Raw genomic sequence first — 15,306 nt, forward strand, 5'->3', positions numbered from 1 at the left:
TAAAATTATGTCCAGCTGTTTCTTAAAAAAACACTGAATTTCAGGGTCTCAGCAGGGAAGCCTGGTCCCCACAATCTGATTCCCACACCCAGAATTCCCACAACTTTCTGTAAAGAAGGTTTTGTATTTGCTGTCTAAAATGAATTCCCTTTGCGTTCCTGACCCTTTGTTCCTGTTTTGCTACTGAATGAGAAATAGTTCCCTGTTTTAACATTACCTACAGTATACCCCTTAGGTTCTGATATACATGAATGAAATGTCTTCTCAATTGTTTCTATTCTAGAATAAAGAGATTCAGCACCCTTAACCTGTCTGCATATAACAATTCCCTGAGACCAAGAATCCTTTCTGCCGCTCTTCTTAGAAATCTATCTATAATATTATTTTTTATGACAGAGTTCTAACTGAGGTCATGGTTACTCATTGTATAGATTAAGCATAACTACATTTTCCACACATTTTTCTGTAGATTCAAGCATTCTGTTTTATTTTGACTTCCCCACATTTGTTGATGAGGACACTGAAAAAACTAACAAACACCCCATCCCATTTGCGTGCATTTTCCTAATACCAGTGTGAATCACTTTGAACTTCTTAATGTTAAATTGTGTTAAACACTACCATGATTTTGTCCACGTCTCTTCCTCCCACAGAAGATTGTTTTCCCTATATCAATCCATGTTTATATTACCACTCTCTTTGTAATTCTATTGACACTATTTCTATGTTTGCTCATCTGGAATGTGTTAATGTGATTCCAAACCAGAATGTAAAAGCAGAGTATAATTGCAGATTTGTTTATTTAGGATTTTTTAAGGAAATACTTTGAGGTGTGAATAAAAGTGAGCCATCTTTTCTGGAATTCAGTAAGGACAAATGTGACTTTGTACAGTTCAATATCATTACAGTATAACATTTTTAATTTTATTCAAGATATTATACAATGGCGTGTATTGTGTTCCCATTTCACCAGGTAAGAAAAAATATGGAGTACACTATACATACATCACATTTCCACCCATGTCTGCATTAGGTAGTCTAGAGCCTGCAACGACTGTTAACTTTTTATTCTTCAAGTTAACCTTCAATGATTCTTAACTGCTTGTTTCCTCTAGTTTCAGGTCTATACTGCTTTTATGTTATTTGGTTAAAATGAACATTTACAGTGTAACAATGGAGGTTTTTGGGAGGAGCCATGGGAAATACAGGTAAATGCCAACGCCTCGTCTGAGGGGGCAGAAGCACCAGTGTGAGGTCAGCAAAAAGAGAGAAACAAAAAAAAGGAGAAAAAGAAAAAGAAAAATACACCTCATGGAACAGGGGCATCCAGGCTGTACTGTCCCTATTTAGCGGGGTCCAACCTGGGGAAAAATTCTCTGCTGGGAACAGCAGGATCCAGACTAGACTTTCCCTCTTTAGCGGGGTCCAGACTGGGGTAAAAAGAGATCGAGGCTTAAAACTCAGCCTGTCCCTCTGAGGATACACGGCGGGACAGAAGAGGGAAAAAAAGACGGCTTTACACTCTTTCTTCACAATCCCCTCCTGGACTGTCGCTGTAATATTCTCTCCTTGCAGGGGTCTGTTCGTTGCAACCCTGAATTCGTCTTCTCTCAGCTGCAACTAACTCAGGACTACGTCGTGCTAGCTGGTCTCCGGGGAAGTGTTCAGTGTGTTCTTAAATGGCTCCCACAGTTCTAATCCAAAATTAACCACCCCAGCTGTGGGTGTCAAGGCAACGTGCCACCCTTAGACAAGGGCTCCGCCTCCTCACTGAACACGCCCCATGTAATGCCACAGTATCTTAGTTTGTAGCACATTGCCCGGTTGGTGTGACAGTAAAGCAATGTAATCTCTCAGACATCCAATAACAGAGAAATCAGAAATAATGCCAGAATTATCTCCTTCTTTTGACTCTAAGAAAAAAACCAACCAAAATACAATCACTGGCACACATGGCACCACAGCCCCACACTGCCAGCATGTCACCTTAAACGTTTCCATTTCAACTAGTCTGTTCCTGTTCTTCAGATGCCTGTTTGATCCTCGCTCTTTCACATTGTTTCCCTTTCAAGGAAAGCTGCACAGTCCTTCTCCTCCCAGGTTTCTCTTCACTTCATACTACTCACACAAGTCACTAGATCTTCACGCTGACTCTTGACTCTCAGTCTTCATTAAATCACCAGGCACTGAAATATTCAAGCTTATTAACTCCATATTGCAAATTCCTTAAATTTCTCTAATCAGGCACTAGTGTATTCAATCAGATTAACCATTCACAATTGTCACTAAAGTCCCTTTAATGCAACACTTAATTGAAAATGTTCTTACAAATATGCCCCTATGCCCCTCTCACCTTGTGCTTGAAGTATACTCCTGGGTAAGCACAAGATGATCTTCCACAATGAGTAACGTTTCAGATCACCAGCTATCTCGACTGATCCTGTTTGGCCAGATTCTGTTTGGCCTCTCTGTAACAAACACTTTTGTCCCTGACGCAGCAGCAGCTGGTTCATTTTCTCTAACTTCACACTCTCCAAGACCGCCCATCTGCCATCTGATGGACTCAGCCTACTGACAGACTCAGCCTGTGCCCTCTAGACTCCTCTCTCATGCCTGTGAAGAGAAGGTACACTACTACCTTGCCAACCAAGTCCCCACTTTCTGAAACTGTAATTTCTCTCTAGCTCACCGAGCTTTAACAACTCAATTTGTTGCTAATGAGCTCTCACTCTCCTTTTTCCAGATTGGAACACAAGCAAAGACTAGAACCCTTTTCCTCCCAGCTGGTCTTATAATAAGCCCAGAGGCGTGACTAGTTCCGCACAGAGCCTATCCTGAAAGCTCATTTCCTTCACGTGAAATTTCCTTCCAGTTTTCCAATTAAAAGGCTTCTTGGCTCAAGGCCACACTACAGGCCTTGAGTTTTGAGGCATGATGGTGGCTTTCTCACAAAGCCACCTCTCATTACCTCACAGTCTCTTACAAATGAAGTCTCATTTAATTGGTGACTTTTCTGATTGCAGATTGGCATCTATTAAATTAAAATTAATTTTACTTTTTTAGTGTTAGCCTATCTTGGTACACTTGAAAAATATGGATCATCCTTTGTTTGCACTTTGGATTAAGACAATAATAGATCATTTTAGTTTGGAGAAATCCAGATTCGAAATGGAAGGTAAACTGGATTTCCAAAGGCTTTGGACTAATTTTGCAAATGTTATAGCAAATTTGACCAGTTACAAATAAACAAAGTTTATATTCTAACATTTATTACAAAAATGTTTATTTCTGTATATTATTATAGAATTTTCATCCACACTAAGGAACATCAACAGGAACCGTGAAATACAATGTGATCACTATTATGCCCCTCTTATCTTGAGCTCAAAGTTTTGTTGCCCACTTACAGTATGACTCACTTAAGGAAAGACTTAAAAAATGACTGGCTTAGGGGCATAGCTTATCTGACTAAAATAGTGACATGATGAGCATGGTTTTTGTTTGCTGAATTATCTTCTTGATGGAGGGCTATTCACTTCAGAAGAATTAAAGCTCACAGGAGCCAAAGAAACTTCGACACAAATCCAGAAAAGACAAGGCAATAGGCACACAGGACTAGGTTCCAAGAAAAACTGAACTGAGACATTATGTGAATTTTATCTCAAGACCCTTTATTATACAAACTGCAGAAGAAATCAAATTTGAACAAAGCCTATTTCCTCTTTTTCCTTTCAGACCTTTACTATTTACATATGTGTTTACTCCACCATAAAACCAGATACATTGTCTTTTCTACAGGACTTCACCTGAATAAGTGCTTTAGTCTGTGAACAAGCAATGTTTACAGTGTCTGTAAACTTGTAATGACAGTGTGAATGTTTCTGACTCAGCACAGATCAACTGTGATGAAGATGACATGATGACATTATCAGTCCCCAGCTCTGACCCCTATGTGTGTCTTGCCTGTCTGAAAGGAGTCTAACTGACTGGACTGACTGGTTCTCAAACCAATGGTACTGATTCTCTGGCTGACTGGTTGTCTGAGTGACTGGACTGACTAGTGCTCTGGCTGAGTGGAGTGTCAGACCCTCTGGCTGACCAGTTGTCTGGCTGATTGGACTGACCGCTTGTCTGACAGGATTGACTGGTTCTCTGACTGACTGGAGTGACAGGCTCTTTGGATAACAAGTTGTCTGACTGACTGGACTGACCAGTTGTCAAACTGACTGGACTGACTGGTTCCCTGACTGACTGAAGTGACAGGTTCTCTAGCAGACCAGATGTCTGACTGACCGGACTGACCATTCTGACTGGTTCTCTGAATGTTTCTCTGGAATGAGTCCCAGCTGGCCTCTGCTGTCTGTGCAAAAAGGGACCAGAACTGTTTCGGTCATTTGACTGGTTGATGGGTCATGAACTCTAAATCTCCAGTCCATTTATAGACTCTAAGTCAAGGGCTCATCCAAGCAAAAGACAGAAAGACAGCTCCTGTCACATACTGTATCTTTTCAGAATTCAAACTATGTACAGTATGTAATCAGACTGTCATTATTACAACTTGGTCATTTTGAGTCTGACTGCAATTTGATTGTTCACAGGCTTTGACTGGTTTTGATTATATGTATGATGCTGTGATTAAAATTCTATCACTGGGAAAATGTAGCAAATTATGTGTTACACAGATAAAAATCAGACAAGAAATGCAAGTAAATACTCCAGCTACATTTATTCATTTATATGGGAATGACCAAATAAATGAATACAGTAAATGAATAAAATAAGCACATAAATACCATGGAAAGAAGACAAAGAAGTATGCATGCCATTCTATGAATGTTGTGCCTGTTTTCAATTAATCATGTTGCCGAAGAATTCAACATTCAAAGACAATGAAGCATATCATGGGAGGTTTTGTTTCCTTTCAAATATAAATGTATGTGATCTGTATAATTGTTGTACTGTAGACCCCTCTTCAAAAGAGTTTTTGGAATTTTAGCAGAATCGCCTATGTATTTTCCTTTAGGGTGCCAGTGCAGTAAAATATGAAGACAACGCCCAACTCACTCCTCTCTGCTCTGCAGAATATTTTTTCTAATCTAGAATGAAAGACTGTGCAAATGACCCACCCTAAGTCCTAAAAGATAAAACAGCTGGTGTTCTTACACTAAAACCTTCTCCGCAATGTCACAGTTTCACATGGAAAAACAACACTGTAATATGTACAGCTTGCCTACAAAACTTGTGATTTTCTTTAAAAAAACACATTGTACCCACAACTGACATACTTTCATAATGACACCCAGTGTGATGAAAATATACATCATGTTTTCATTTACTCTGATATAAAAGCTGATTCTCAAGAGGTACTTAACCTCTGCAACCATAGCCCTGACCTTAATAAACAAACGAAACAGAAGGCAGCCAACAGTGAGCCTCAGCAGTTACTGGATTAATTAAGTTCAACCGCTTTTCCATGTTTTAGAGTTTCACATGTTCCCATTCCTGCTGCATGTGATCTTGCTGTGTCAGTAATTGAGCAAGAGCAGGAGTGGTGAAGGTAGGAGGTGCTTCTGCACACAAAGTAGCGTGGAATAACTTGGAACAAACTATGTAGCCATATTTTGGAAGCTGGCTCACCAGGATCCATCAGGAACATATGAATGAGATTCCAGGCTCAGTAAGACATGGAGCTCTTCTCAAAAGTCATCTCTCTCCTCTATTCTATTGTGATTAAGTTGTGTTAAAATTTTAATTTGTCAGGATGTACAGAACTCCAGGATGAAAAGGTCCCTGAATAGACAGTGGCACAAAGATCACAAGCAAGTGTTTGACAGCTTTACTTATGGGCTTAGGACAACCTTGCAATGCCAGTTTGCTCCACCCACAAAAAGGCCTGTTAAGAATTAAGAGGAAGTATTAGCGTTGACTAAGAGGACCTAATCACATCTGTAAGAGTATAATACAGTACAGCATCTTCTAAGCCACAAAGAGCCTCCACTGACCCGCCATTCAGACATCTCCGCAGCGAGTAGGATGCTCCGCCGCCACAGGTTCGAGAGCAGTCGCTCCAGGATCCCCACGCGTCCCAGCCCGTGTCCCGTTCCTCGTCCGAGCGGGTGATCCTGGACGTCTGCAATGGGGCGGAACAGAAATCACACTGCATTAAAGAGAAAGCAACGTACAGTGGATCTGTAGAATGGTTAAAGTGTTCACTCACTCGGTGAATGTGCTGAACTGTTTTCTCAAGCACTGTGCTAAAGAGGTGAAAACTGAATTCCAATAGTTATGAAGCTACATTTATCTATGCCTTTATTTCCTGAAACACTGTTCTGCATGCTTTTGTGTTAGAGCAATGTTGGACAGTATACAGTATGCCTGTTAATAGTGCTGCACGCTGTGGTCTAATTACAACACTGCAGTAACATCTAACAAGACTCCTTTTCTGGTTCCTTTTTTAAATGCAATTACTTAACATAATCACTGCCAGTTTGTTAATGCATGTACTGTAATAGGCACTCTATTTAGCAAGTCACTCAAACACAGAGCACATGCACTTGCCATACCAGACTGTCCTCCGCCATTATGTCTGTGTGTGTGACAGGCCTAAAATAGAGCTCTCTGCTCCATGGAATGCTTTAATAGTTCTCCTGGAATGTCTTCATGTTCTGCCCAATGTGACGTTATTCATTGTTTGGCTCTGGCATGTTTATTACACATAATTCCCCATATTCTTAATATTCGTCTTGTGCATCGGTAATTACTGTCACACGCCGTTAGCAACAGAGTGAAAGAAAAAGCACCGTGACAGCATCTGTTCCACCTTGAATGAAATGGCTTTGGCAACCTTCCATTCCCCTGTCAGGGCAGAGTAGCAGAGCTGATGCCAACGGTCATTGAGATTCAGAAAATTAAAAACACAGCCAACACCATTAACCTCGAGCAATTCTGTACAAATCAACCCAGCTCATGGAGAGCCGGAATTCAGTGGACTCCTCCCCCAAAACCAAGGAAGCAAAATTAGACTATGTCTGTATATAATTGTGTTAATATGCCTTTTACAAAAAGAAATTTTATATTGTTTCTTTGACACTATTATTTCATCTAACATATCTGCTTACATTTAAAAAGCATTATAAAAAGGCAAAGGATTCTGAAGTTTTTAAAGATCTTTTAAAGGCAGTATGCAAAACTGACTCTAAATGAAGACTATCCCTAGTGATGATATTGTAAAACAAATCATACAGCAGCAACTTATTTGAAGTTATATTCTGAACATTATAAGGTGATCAGGAACTGTACTTGTCTACAAACATTTTAAATTATTGGACAAAATAAGCTTTCTAAATTTTCTCATGAAAGTTAATAGAACACCAAATTTAGTTTTCTGAGGGCTGAATGGCCTGATGTGAAAAGTCTTTTAGCTCAATATCCTGAAATTCCATACTGCACCATTGGTTCTCTGTTCAGTTAAGCTGTGGTACATGTCTGGCCTGGAAAAAGAGATTTTTATTTATTTTTCATTCCTCACCTATGTTATTACATCATCCTTTGGGAGAATGAAGCAGTACTAGTAGGAAATGTCAAACATTCTCAGGAGTGCAGAATGAGTATTTTTAACTCATTACAGGTAAGGCTCACAGAAATAGGAGTCAATAAATACTGGCTCTAATGATCTAGGATCTGTTTTGTCAGAAACAGCTGGATAAGATCCTTACATCAAATAGCTACTAACAACCAAACGACCTACAGTACATGGGCAGTACAGCCTCCTCTAATTTTTAACTTTCTTATGTCTTATAGCAGACATCAATCTCAAGAAGATGAAACTATCCTAAAAAGACAGTGCTTACTCTTAGAAAACTATCAAAATGTCTAAAAAGTTCATTAAAACTGAAGAGTGTAATGAGCGGTAAATTCTAAGATTATTAAAAATATATTTTGAACTTGAATGCTTAAACACACAGGCTGAGGCAGAGGTTTGAAGCTTATTTTCTCCTTTATATGGTCTGGAATGTTCATTGTATTTAATTTGGACCTTGTTTCATGTAGCTGTATCTTTATATTTCCTTGTCTGGACCTCTTTCCTTTTGCCAACCTTTCCAAATATCTTCCCTATGAAGCCAAAACAGACACTTCTGGAAACACCCTAAGAAAAGGCCATGAATGGACACAACAGACGGATTATCAGGCTTTATGTCACTTCAAGATTGTATCACTAAAAAGCTAAACAGGGTCTTGCATGCTAGGAATTATTTTTGTCACAGAAAAATCATTAAAATGTGTCCATAACAGTCACAGATCGGAACAAGCTCATTTTTGTGTTAGGTTGTAGCTTGTTCCTATGAGTGTAAAGACACCTAATGTGGAAAATTCTGCACTCAAAACACTGACTTTGTGTCTGAGTTAATGTCAATAAAAAAGCACATACTTGAGCACTGCAATGCACCAGGTTGGAAGTTATTCTATTTCTTTAAAGACAAGGGGACTGGGAGTTTAAACTAGGATGCCACCCTGTTCTGTAGTGGAGTTACCCTAAGTGATCTGGGTACCTATTAATCCTCCTGCATGGACTGGAGCAGTTGGAGTAAAGTACCTTCGCTCTACAATACAACATCTGTGTCCTAAAAGGGGATTTGAACCTCAACCCTTAAATTAAGAGAATAATGCCTTAACCACTCCTTTACACTGCCCTGTAAGTCTCAATAAAACCTTAGGGGAGACAGATCCTCACTACGTGTCGTTTTTTCCCTCTGTTTTTCACACCTAATCATTTTCCAATTGAAGAGATAATTATCTTGATAATAACAATCTATGTCATAAGACAACAAATAATTGCATACAAAAAGACTGTATTATTTAACATTTGAACAAAATTCAAAATTCCCCAAACATTGACTTCATTACTCCAAAACTACATTCAACATATGTAAGTACATCGGAGGATATTTATGTGACAGGTGCAGGTCATCTGATGGCTCTCTCACACTCCTCTTCTGGCTGTGTCCCAAGGTACAGTATGTACATTTTTTTGGGTAGAAATATTTTTGATCCTCAAAAGTATTTGGGGAAGAATATACCCTCAGAAGCTGAACTAGCACTCTTTGGCTGTTCAGAGGCAAAATTCAGACTAACAAAGTAAGAGCAGTGAGCACCCATGATTTCTATAGGATAGGCACTGTGGAGCAATCCCATAGGATCTGGGAATCCCTTTTCTTTAATGTTTTGAAAAGGGTTAAGTTTTGTATATGCTCCTGATTGTTTTACACACCCAATCTATTGCTTTTATCATAGATTTTGACTGATTTTCTTATTTCAACAAGACACAAGAAAAAAAGGCAAAAGCAAGTCTGAGATGTATTTCTCTGTTTTTTCTTTGCTTTGGGCAATTCTTGTATTATTATTATTATTATTATTATTATTATTATTTAGCCCTGCTGTGAACCCTACAATGGAGTGTCCCATCCAGGGTGTATCCTCTCTGCACCCACTGATTTCCAGCTCCCCCGCCATCCTGAATCGGATTTAGTGTTAGAGAATGGATGGATGAATAATACTAATAATAATGCAGCCGTTAGATGTCCAGTCCAGGACCCACGGAATCCCAACACTGTTTTTCAGGTATCCGGGAAAACTGTCGAACTAACAATCAAGACAAGACTGAACTAAAAGAACTGCCTCTACTGCTTAAATTATTACCAGCTCCTGCCAGATGTCTACTCTGTTGTTACCGTTTGCTCAACGACAGGGTGCTCCAGAGATCTGTTAGTGTCCTGCTATCTTTCCAGCCCCGCACTGTGTCTGAGCAAAGAAGCACCGATATCCGGTAAGGTTCATCTTAAAAATAAGTGGTTTTATGCTCAGGAGTCCCAAAAACCTATGAGCAACCATGCATGCCACATGCAATATTGAGTCCAAAGGCTTTCCTGCACCAATCTAATCTCTGTCTGATATATCTTGTTCTTACCTAAAAGCCAAGCAGGGAGTGTATTTTCCTGGCACTGCCTCACCAATAATAGGAAAGTTGGCTCCTAAGGTAAATGATGTCAGCAACCCCAGTCTGGCGCCAGAAGCAAAAATGTGATGCACATCCCTATGGTGCTCCTTTTCAGGAGACTAAAAGTATGAGCAAACACCTTTTCTGCAGTTTTCTCAAAAATGGCCATAACCTCCAATTCATAGTCTATGCACTTAGCAGCAATAGCCTCTTCTTAAACCTGATACTGTACTGTATGTTCTGCATGCACACGTGAGTGTTCCCTGGAAAAAGCAAAAGGACCATGCATGCATGATAAAGTGAGTCGCATCTATGTTCTTGTTTAACTATCCTGCAGAGGTGGCAGCCTGAGGATGGATTGCTGGTAGATTTACTTTGCCCTGGCCCCCTACTGTTTGCAATATGTTCTACCACACAGATTCAAGCTTTACTCTGATTTTACTCTACTGCACCATACCGACTGGTGCGGTACTCTGATTTTACTCCACTGCACCATACCGCCTGGTGTTGTGCTCTGATTTTATTATGCTATACCACACTTTCATTTTAGCATGACCAGCTTCAATACACTTCAAGAAGGAAAAACTATTGTGTATTTTCACAGAACAGGCTTCAGTGAAAAGCAACAACAAGATACATTCTTGTTTTTTTTAACTTGTCATCAATGTGCTGCCTTTTGTTAACGTAGTCAAATTGTTTTCAGCTGCCTACATCCCAGAATATGTCATCAGCTTCGCTGGATTTCCTTTTACTTCCTCTCTTCTGTTCTCCCTGCTTAGCTCTGCAGGAGCTCTGTACATTGCACAGCCTGTGCAACTCTATCTGCTCCATGTCCTCTGACTCCAAACCATAGAATAGGAAAAGAAACTTCAAAGCAGGGAACCTTTGCAAGAAAAATAATAAACTAGATTGGATATCTCTATCTATCTATCTCATCCCTATATGCATAAAGTAGTTCATGGTATTATTCTGGAATGCCGGCTTATAGCTATTATAGACTAAACAGAAACTAGCAATTCTGGATGAATAAATAATTTTAGAGCAGGCTCTTAATAGAATAATACTTCTTCTCCCATATTTGAATAGGCAGGAGCTTACACTCGATGGTATTAACACTGGTATGAAAGGAATCTATTGTAACCATTTTTGGCTGCAATATCCAAATTCCACTGATGTGTATACAGCACGTAGCTCAGTATATCACTGCGACATGTCCTTTGTGGTCTTCACGTTTTTATTGGCCAGACATACAGTACATCATTACATACAGTATGTTGTGAGGTACACTGTCTTAAAGGAAGTATATATATCATCCTAAAATCACAGTTGTTTTCAAAAGACGTATTTTTTTACCTAGAAATCTGGAAGCATTTCAGGTGAATTCAGTCAGGCCTGAAAGGTTCTGCCAAACAGCTCTGTAATTCTAGTCACTAGAGATCAAGCAGAAGTCAAAACCACTTTAGCTGCCTCATGACTGAAGTTCTCTGAAGTAAAACTTGTAGCATCAGCTGTTTACTTTTCCTGCAGATTTCCTAAGACGTGGCTCAAAAAGTATGACATGCATGTTTGAATCACTGGAAAACTTTCCAGCTCACATTCCCAACCTGGCAAAATTGAAAACCTATCATTTTGATCAGGAAGAAATATTAAGTAAAATATATGAATATATTTAAATATCATATATCATCATTCTTATTACTTATCTTAAGAACATACATTTTTCCAATCAAAGGTTTATTTATGATATATAATAAAAACTGTTTTAATAGCATTCTCACTCACATAAAACTAAATTCAATTCATTTGGGATGGTACATACATTTTCTTTCTCTCTTAGGTAAAATGTAATGTTGTAATGTGTGTAGTCTATAGAGTAGCTGCTTATTCTTTAAATAGTTTCATCTGTTTAAATAATACTATGTGTCAGAGTTTTTGATTAATATAGGTAGATCATACCTTATGTCGGAATTAGCTGTGATCCCTAGTGCACCACAGATCCCAGAAGCAAGGAGCACTGATCTATCATAGAAGGAATAATGACACACAATAAGTTTGAATCAGGGTCATCAGCAGTCTTATGCCAACGGTCTTGTTCCTGTCTAGTGTTCAGTAAATAATGGGCATAATCTTATCACCTTTTACTACATGGGTCTATTCTAATTATAATGCTTCATCAAAGGAGTTCTCAAATGACCCGCACAGGTTAATGTAAATGCTAGGGTTAAGCCATAGAAGCACACCAAAATGCTAAATCCCAAACTCTGGAGAACAAATGACATAAAATCAAATCAGTTGTGCCTATACACCCCCTGTTGCCAAAAAGCTTTAACATAAGTGACTAAAAATGTCTTAAGATACTTATACTTGCCACCATGGTAACTTAACATGGCTGTCTATAATTATGGCTAGCATGGCTGCAGACGGATATCTGTTGCTTTTAAAGAGGTATGATTGTTGGGGGTGTAGGAGAAGTACTGATTATAAGGTAGATGTTTCAGTATCCAGAACAGTTGAACTTGCTGATATTTGATGAGCACCAGTGTATAAGGTGATGTCAGCATGGAATTCCAAGGGAAAGACATCCTCAAGACAGTAAAGCTCCAGGATCATGATATCTTCGTATTCATTTGAAATGCAAGACAAAATAGATGAGCAGATTACTTGATTCAAATTTTAATTTGGGGGCAGGAACAGACAGTTTATTCTAAAATGGTCCATCAAGAACTACAAAAAGCAGGATACTAAAGTCAGGTTGCAGTGCATAAACTGCTCATTGAACTTGACAATGCATGTTTGTAACTCCAGTCTTGCAACAAACAACCTGAAGGCAATGGACTACCGAGCAGGTGGAGAAACTTTATATGGTTAGATAAGTCATTCTTCAGCATGTTCTCAACAGACAGATGAGTTCACAAGTGGTGCCAACTCTACAGGCCTGTGTGTTTGATTCCAACAGTGAAGGTTTCAGTGGTGAACAACGGTGGTGGTGGTTCCTGGCGTTGTTTGCGTGCACTACTGTCCTTAGAAAACAAGGTTCATGCTAATCATTACTTATTGTTACTTAAATGATCACTGTCACCCTATGGTGCAGCATTTCATTCCAGCTGGGAGGCATGTCTTCCAGTATGACAACGCCCTCATCCACAGAGCACATGGCTGCCCAGTGGTGTGATGAATGTGATGCTGGTGTTATCCACAAGTCACAGCCTTCTCAGTCACCAGGTCTGTACCCAATCAATTATTTATGGGAAATTCTAGAATTCTGCCTGACACAGCAATTCACACCTCCTCCAGCCAGGCATGAACTGACCGACTGCCTCATGGAAGAATGGTGCCGCATCCCTGCTGTCGAATTACAGATGCTGATAGACTATATGCCACAGTGCTACAGGCCATATTGGCTGCATGTGATGACCCATTGTGCTTTTAAATGAGTTAACATCAGTATGTCTATTTTTTGTCCACTACCTATAGCCATACTATTTCGAGTAGAAAAAGCTTGCAGTCTTTAATGGCTACAGCAGCCTCTGTGTGACGCCATGCAGGCCATGTTAGTTTAGCAGGGCAAAGAGCAAATGATATGAGTCTGTGGGGGTTTAAGCTAATTTCCCTGGCCATGACCATGACCACTGCCCTAGTATCAGACTGAAATGTGTTCAGGAAATCTGAGACGTAAATGGTGACCAGAAGCCAAGAAGCTGCTCTGTTGGATTTGCACCCCATGACCTGCCCCCAGACTGATTCTTTACAAATACTAAACTTTCATTAACTAAAGCACTGCACAAGGCATGAATGCTAAATAAAAAACACTTATAAGAATGTTTTAGCTCCCAATGGCCGGGTGACGGTTCCAGACTTACACAATGAATGAATGGCTAGGGCTGTGTGTTAAATAAAAACAAAAGCAGGAGAACAGCTAATGAAACCAAAGAAAGACAAGTCTTTGTTAAAGCTGGGCTAGCTAACCTAGAGCACCTCCAGTGGTCTTGATTAATAATGCCCGGGAGGAAAACACATTTTGGTAGACTGAAGACTACCAATTACAAAATGGCTAAAATACATTACTGTTGCTTATAATAGCAATAGTTCATCTCCGAAAAAGCTATTTTGTTTTTAAGCAAACCACAGGGACAGCAAAAGCATTTTAAATGAAGCTTATTGAGTAATCTTCAACTTCAATAACTGCACAATAGCACAAGTGCAATGTTTTCAGTGAGCAGGGCTTGGACTCTGGCACCATAAAGAAAGATTATTAGCTTGGTTTTCAATTGTTTCCTCTGTGATGGACCAGTAGAAGGCAGTTAACAGACCCATTCCAAAACTTGTATACCCCACGGGCTTTTTCTGTCAAAAGAAATGGAAGCATGGGTTTAAATTCAAACCTTCTTCAGGCCGCCGCACACATCCTCATGCATTTTTCATTGCCGATTGATATGCAATGCCCCAGATAATTGAATTAACACTTGACCATGACGTCTGGTTAAAACAATTTCCTTCTATTCACAACAGATTTTCACTTCCATGGTAGCACTGATCAGAATTAAGAACTGGACTGTGAAGTTTGCTTTTCCCAAAGAACAACTATGACTGCTTAAAGGACAATGGGACAAAGCTGATGTTGATTTTTTTTAAATAAACAGAAGTATATATTTATATATATTTTGGTTGACACTTTTTTGTAAAGCAACTTACATTGGCACCCGTTTATACAGCTGGAATAATTCAGATGAAACAACTTCATCAAAGGAACAAAAGAAGAGTTTCACCTGGGATTTGAACCAATGGCCTTACCATTAATCACTAACCACAAGAACCCTAACTTTAAGAAAGAAAAGTAAAGAGTATTAATAAAAGTATATTTTGGTACAGGCCATTACAAACACAAAGCCTTAGCCAGTCAGACTACAATTAACTCTGAGCCTCTCATAATTTCTCCCTGGCCAAGAATTGCTCAACAGGCAGTGTGGCCAGTGCCCACAACACTCTAACCTTTACTGCTCATACGTGCTCAGCCATCAGTGCGGAGACTAATGAATCCAACTTTAACACTTAAGATTCAATGTTGTCTGAGTGTGTGAGAAGAAAGAAACATATTGAAGGGATTTTTTTTTAATTACCCAGATTTAAAATGAAATTACTGCAGCAGGCATTCAAAGCCGTGAAGAGCTAAAAACAGGCAGTGGCCACAGACCTCCACACAAACAAAACACAGTGCACGTCTCCTTGTGATCGGCCAGTATCTGTCAACATCAATGATGCAGAACCACAGTGCCAGAGTCCCACCTCTCTTTGAGAGTCACTCATCTCACTCA

At 39.4% G+C, this 15,306-nt stretch overlaps 1 protein-coding gene across 1 annotated transcript in view; it reads right to left on the minus strand.

Annotated features, from left to right (window-relative positions):
- The window catches only part of adamtsl3 (ADAMTS like 3), a 161,431-nt gene that overhangs the window by 71,990 nt on the left and 74,135 nt on the right, over nucleotides 1-15,306 (minus strand). The window contains exon 4 of the mRNA XM_088922233.1: nucleotides 6,003-6,130. Coding sequence (XP_088778359.1) covers nucleotides 6,003-6,130 — 128 coding nt within the window. The remainder of the gene's footprint in view (nucleotides 1-6,002; nucleotides 6,131-15,306) is intronic.

This window comes from Atractosteus spatula, chromosome 7, assembly GCF_055471065.1.
Source record: "Atractosteus spatula isolate fAtrSpa1 chromosome 7, fAtrSpa1.hap1, whole genome shotgun sequence".
NCBI classification, from domain to species: domain Eukaryota; kingdom Metazoa; phylum Chordata; class Actinopteri; order Semionotiformes; family Lepisosteidae; genus Atractosteus; species Atractosteus spatula.